Genomic DNA, 6,398 nt, shown 5'->3' with positions numbered 1-6,398 from the left:
AATCCTGAGATACAGACTATAAATGTCGCACACGATTTTTCCCTTCTGCTTGCCAGGCAAACTCGATGCGTTCAGGCCTAATTTAGAAAAAAAGCGCAGCTACTAATCGCTCGGATGCGGTTGTGACTCGTGGGAGATTGGATCATCGAGCGCATGCCACATCGGGAGATAATTTGCCCGGCATACCCAGCCTCAACCAGCAACCGGCATACGCTGGTATGTCCCCCACGCCCGACATAATTTACTCGACCGGCGCCGCACAATGTGAGTCGGGCGGTGACCGAAACCCCAGAAGGTATATTTTTAGTCGGCCTACTGATTAATATTTTACCCGATCGCTGCCAATTTCTAAGGTCGGGCACAATGTTCTTTCCTCCCAGCCAGCAACGATCCTCAATTGATAGCCGGTCAAATTGCGCGAGTAGGGTAAAAATACCCGGTTTAGCACCCGCTATTTCCGCCGAGCGTTAGATCAGAGACCTTGCTTTTGTTTAAAAAAACAATTTACTAAGGGCCTCTGAACGAATTTAAGTCGATACTATAGTAGTTTTGATGGCCACAGTAGATGCGGTAATTAAAGATTCGTGCTTCGTACGTTTTAGTAGTGCTGTATCTCCGGTTTGCGGGTGTCACACTTGAAGGACTCCGAGTCTATTAGTATCACTGCGTGAGTCTGATGCCGTACACAGACAGGAGACTGAAGTCACGGTCTAGTCGTATAATTTGCAGCTCAGTTGGAGTGAGTTAAGCGTGTAGTATATTCTGGTATTTAAGGCTAGTAAAATGACGGAATTTCCTTGTTTTATTGAAGCCACTCCTTCCCTAATTATCTACTCCTGTTTATATATATATCATGCTATGCGCAGCGGGCAACTGTACGCAGGCTATAGGTACTAGAGCTTAATATTATGTGTCGTAGTGCAGCGCAGGCAATCGCCACATGCGGCGCCAGTGTTTGTTGTAGAATGAGAGAACCAATGTATTTGACAGCATTTACAGGAATTGTCGGATAATTAGGTCAAGGAGGTCTCAGTATGGTACCTAAACATTAAGACTTTGGAGTTTGGTAGTCAAATCAGATTTCGTATTTATTTAGGGCATTTATGATTTTTAATTGAAGACGCTCTAGATGTCCTCGTGTCTAGTGGCTGTGACTGTGAAGCTGTGGCTGTGGCCCTGTATCTTGTATGGACGTGGATATTGTCCGAGCATCGGACACATGGTTCGTATGCGCTATTCGTCCGAGCGTTGCTGCGCATGGGTGTTCATGCGTATGCTATTACAATAAATGTAATTATAATGCCAGTCTAGGACTATCCTACTCGCTACCAACGTCTTAAACCTGACTCTAATATTAACCAAATCTAACCTACCAAGATTATTATACGACTCGGTTCGCTTATATAGCGGATGATAGTACGAAACACTATCTATGGTTGTATAACCACATCGCTAACGCATGTATGCGGGGCGTCACACCGTGGAGCTTTGCCGTAGCAAAACGGCACAGGCAAAAGCCTAAAAGGCCAAAATATATAAAATCTAAAGAGCAATTAACATGTTTAGGAGCGTCCTAGATTTAAATTGTCTGGGGGAGACGCCCCTCCAGACCGCCCCTTCCAACTTCTATCTCTTGGCACTCAGAGGCGTACCGCTGCGGCAGTGCTACATCACGCGCATGGCGCAAGAACTGCTCGGATGAATAGCGCATGACGAACAGGTTCCGATGCTCGGCGAATATCAACGTCGATCCTGTATGTTGTATCCTTGGGGTACCTTCTTGTTTTCACAAGGCACCGATTCTCAGGCCTGTGGCGCGCCTGTGCCTGTTGGCAGTGCAGCAGCACGGGCAAACGCCGGATGGTCGTCTTTCTTTTCCACTGACACCAGTAACATAAGACAAATTATACAATGACCATGTGTACATATTCTTACCTTGTGGCCGTTTAGGATCGATATAGCATGACATTTAAATTTACTCTTCTGTCAATGGTAACAAACGTGATTGTTTTGCGATGAAAATTCAAAGTTTGTTTTTATCTTGAAAATAGTAGTTTACTTCGGCGTCATCGCGCGATCGCGGATGCGGAATCAGATATCAATGAATGGATGGAATGAATTGTTCCTCGCTCAGAGGGCGCAATGTAAAAAAATATTCTCTCGTCCAACGCGTTTCCCTGTGGCATTAGGCATATTAAGTAAGTTACTCACAACCTAAAAAATTTGATCATTCAATAACATAACTCAAGAGAGTAGAGCATAATATTGAAAGTGGCAGTAAACGTCATTAAACATGACATGGAATTCGATTTTTCTTAAAAATACTTGTAGTTTACTTTCTATAGTTTCGCGGATTACAAATCGTCTCCAATAATGAATATATGATAATTGTTTGACTGCACGCGACAGCCACCTGTTTTCACTTAGTCAGTCCCTCAGTGCACAGAATCTCACTGTGGCATTGTACTCATAACAGCTGGCAAATAAACGGCTAATTCTATTTTCTAACAGGTCCTAAATGTTCATGGTACTCTCTAAACTGTCTGTCCTTATAAGTTAGTGGCTTAACAATATGTCCTAGTGGGCAGCGGACGCTTCAGTGTTAGAAGCTTTAAACATTAAAATTAAACGCTCCGCACACACTGGGGCGACGTGAGTTGCAATAGTTAACGTCGCCCAACGGAATCTGTTACTCGCCCAAATTTTAAAAAAATGCTTGTAACACGCAATAGTGATAACATATAGACTATGGGGTGGGTTCGGGAAGAGGTCCTTGGAATAGGCCGGGTGGAAGCGGCTGGCCGCTTCCCCTCGGAATTGTTTTTTTCTGTAAATTCCACCTCTTCGATGCAATTTCCTGCGCATTTTTTCCCTGGAGGCAGGCCATTATTAACACATCTTCATCACAGAAAATACTTATTTTCGAGTTGGGTATTTTAATCTTTGAGGACACCAAAGACTAAAATACTTACTTAAACAAGAGAAACTAAACTTCAAATTGGCTGAGGGTTGAATTGGCTAGTCCTCTGCAAGTTGTGTGGCAAGTACAAATGCTAAGTGCAATGCCAATGTGGTTAAAAAGTTAATCTATCTGCAACTGAATTTAACACGGGCCTCGATGCTTAATTATTTTTCAGTTTGTACAGAAATTTACTTGGCAATCTATGAGCGGTCTAACCGTCCTCTTTTTGGTTCAGATGCATATCATATTACCGGTGGTATATATAGAAGATCTATATTATATAATAGATAGAGATAGATAGACTTTATATGTTACTAGCGATATTATACTCTGATATTACAATATATACATGGAAAATGTCAATGCAATTCACCAACACGTTTATTTTCCGTTGCGCATGCTCATTGTGTGCCACTCCCGATTGCAGCTTTTCCTCAATACGCAGGAAAGAATTCTTGGGACTCGCGACCGGCTCGGTCATGATCAGTCGAATTCCACAGCAAGCGACTTCCTGGGATAATCCTTGAAAGGCACCATTGCCTCAGCACTCTTATCAGATTAATGTACAGTAACCACGTCTGCTGAGGACCGACTAGGTTGTCCCTCTAATCCCAGCAGGTGCCCAGCAACCACGTATAATGAAATCGCCACCCGCGATTAAACAATCCTGCACTTCCCCCCCAGCCCAGACGCTGTGCTGACTGTCGGCCGCTTTGATACATATAAAGTGAGGATGCCGTGCGATAGCCACCATTCACAATCGCTTGATCTGTAGAACCATCAATGTTTGGATATATAACGTAAGGAACCAACAATTGATTAAAGTTTTAGACAATTATTTTTACTCGCCAACATGGGCGAGTCAGCTTTAGCTTTTACTTGCCCGATATTATTTTTACTCGACATTGGCGAGCGGGCGAGTGCCAAGCTCGTTCGCTGACATACCTGTGTCTGTGCACAAACTTGTAGAACTTGAAGTATAAAACAGGTGGAGCAGATGGGAAAGCATTGCCATTATCTCTAGTGCTATATTTATTGTTGCCACAGGCTAACAAGAGCTATGTTACTAGAGCTAGAAAAGCATGAGCACATAATGCTAACAATGCTGATGTTGACATATTGGTATGAGCGCATAGCTAAGTATTTATTTGTCCCCAGTGGACTTGGGTAAAACATAATTAAGCCTGAGAAATCGTGTGAAATCCATAAAACCATCATTTTTACTACATTGTGCCGTGGGTCCTGCAGTTTCTCTCAAGCAGTATAAGACACATCGTTTCTCTCTTGTTTTTTATTACTCTAGGGACTTGTTTTATTCAATTATTGTAGTTTGTATTTGCCTGTATGATCAGCGATTATCTGTGCAATAAACTTTATTTGAATTTGAATTTGAATTTGGCAGGATTGTAAATCGAAGAAACTGCATGTTTATCATTCGAAAATCTGTATTAGACTTTTGGCCAATGAAAATCATCCTGAATATGATGCAAATCACCGTGGCTTGTTTTGGAGCTAAGAGGCGGTGCTCATCTTAGGTCTTCTAGTTCTAAGCTGGGAGCGCTTAAACCCAGAATGTAATGCACTGCCATTACTCGTGAATAAACGAGCTGTTTTTCGCATTTATATTGCTGTGGGGTGGCAGTTTTCGGAAGAATTTTATGAGATTTCTTGGGTGAAATTACATTCTACTCAAGAGTAGCGGTGATAATTGAAACAAGTAAACACTTGGCTATGCAGATACCAATATGGGTGTGATCAGTTGTGTATTTGTGCTTTGATGGTGTAAAACGAAGTGATCATTATCTGAATTTTGCACTCATGCTCTCCTGTGAGTTGTGAAGTGAAATGCGTGTGGTCAGGAGGTATTTGTAGAAGAGCATTTGAATGGTATATAACTGTAGTTATTGGGCAATAGAGAGTACATAAACATTAAGACGTTGATAGTAAATACATTTTCTGTTTATTTATCATGATTTTTTATTAAAAATGGACCAAGTGCCTGTACTTTTGCTGACAATACATACAGTGCAATGTGTGAAATTTGTGTACATTGACTCAGTGACATAACTTTGTTCTGAACTTCTGGAAATCTGTAAAAATCGAATTCCATGTGTGAATCTGTACTTTTCGTCCCAATTTGTCTGGAAATGCTAATTAATTGTGTTAAAAATTGCAGGTTGATCACCGTAACTTGATAGATCACCAGCCAAAATGTCTGGAGGCAGTGGCGTACTCAAATTAAAGGAGGAGGATGTTGTTAAGTTCCTAGCATGTTCAACTCATTTGGGAACAAGTAATGTGAATTTCCAGATGGAGCAGTACATCTACAAGAGGAAGGCTGATGGTACATCTATTTTTGCAACACATTTCTATACCTAACACGGTCAACGTAAAGCACGAGTCAGCTAGTGTGAACAATCAAAACGCCCGTCTGCGTAAGACGATTCAGCTCGTGGTAGCATTGTAAAGTAGACCGCTGCTAAACTTGATTTATCGCTATTGTAATTATAGTATTACTGAATAGGTGGGACTGCTTACACAAATATAAAATAAGTAGGTCCAGCTTATATTTACAGTAGTCTTAGAATTTTTTTATTTGACCTATATTTTCCATTCCAAATGATACCAAGATAATCGTTTGTAAGACTGGTAAAGCAGCACATGTTGCACCCTTTTAGAACAAGCACCGTGTAACCTATGATGTTTATACTAGAGCTAATACTAAAGCTAACGCTTCTAAAACTTCATGCTAAATTTGTATTCACATTATTAACCTTCGGATGTTCACATTATTAACCTTCAGGTGTTCACATCAGTAACTTTCAGGTGTTCACATTATTAACCTTCGGGTTTTCACATTATTAACCTTCAGGTTTTCACATTGTTAATCTTCAGGTGTTCACATCATCAACCTGAAGAAGACCTGGGATAAGCTGATGCTCGCTGCGCGTGCGATCGTTGCCATCGAGCATCCCGCCGACGTGTGTGTCATCTCGTCACGCTCCTTCGGGCAGAGGGCTGTTCTGAAGTTTGCTGCTGCCACTGGCGCCAACCCCATTGCTGGCCGCTTCACTCCCGGCACGTTCACCAATCAGATCCAGGTGCGCATTCTGATTAACCTTAGTCTAGAGACAGTGTTTTCGTCAACCTGGCGTAGTGTGCGTGTATTCTCTAGCATATCGAGTTTTTTGTACATGTGCTGTTAATAATATATGCTCGAGGATACACTCGAGGTTTATTTGCTGATTTCTCAATTCAGCCTTATTCGATGGCTAACACCAGAGGCATGTTCAACAGCGCGAACGCTCGCCTTCTGAACGACACTGCGCGGGCGAGCGCGCGCAATCCTGCTCCCGAGACTGTTCGCGCAGTGTGCCTGTTGTTTTCAAGATGGCGATGGGCAATCTGGCGAATGCGCATCTAACATTTCTGACTT

The 6,398-nt window shown here is 42.2% G+C and overlaps 2 protein-coding genes across 2 annotated transcripts in view; one reads left to right on the top strand and one right to left on the bottom strand.

Moving 5' to 3' along the window:
- Nucleotides 1–1,980, bottom strand: part of LOC106808324 (protein N-terminal asparagine amidohydrolase-like) — a gene marked incomplete at its 3' end in the record, with an annotated part of 19,076 nt that extends 17,096 nt beyond the window's left edge. The window contains exon 1 of the mRNA XM_014810992.1: nucleotides 1,936–1,980. The remainder of the gene's footprint in view (nucleotides 1–1,935) is intronic.
- LOC106808323 (40S ribosomal protein SA-like) overlaps nucleotides 1–6,398 on the top strand; it is a 15,018-nt gene that overhangs the window by 6,058 nt on the left and 2,562 nt on the right. Inside the window, exons 2-3 of the mRNA XM_014810991.1 lie at nucleotides 5,139–5,306; nucleotides 5,858–6,063. Coding sequence (XP_014666477.1) covers nucleotides 5,174–5,306; nucleotides 5,858–6,063 — 339 coding nt within the window. The 5' untranslated portion in view covers nucleotides 5,139–5,173. The remainder of the gene's footprint in view (nucleotides 1–5,138; nucleotides 5,307–5,857; nucleotides 6,064–6,398) is intronic.

The sequence above is a fragment of the Priapulus caudatus genome, unplaced genomic scaffold, assembly GCF_000485595.1.
Source record: "Priapulus caudatus unplaced genomic scaffold, Priapulus_caudatus-5.0.1 Scaffold268, whole genome shotgun sequence".
Classification (NCBI taxonomy): Eukaryota; Metazoa; Priapulida; class Priapulimorpha; order Priapulimorphida; family Priapulidae; genus Priapulus; species Priapulus caudatus.
This window is presented reverse-complemented; position numbering and strand designations above follow the sequence as displayed.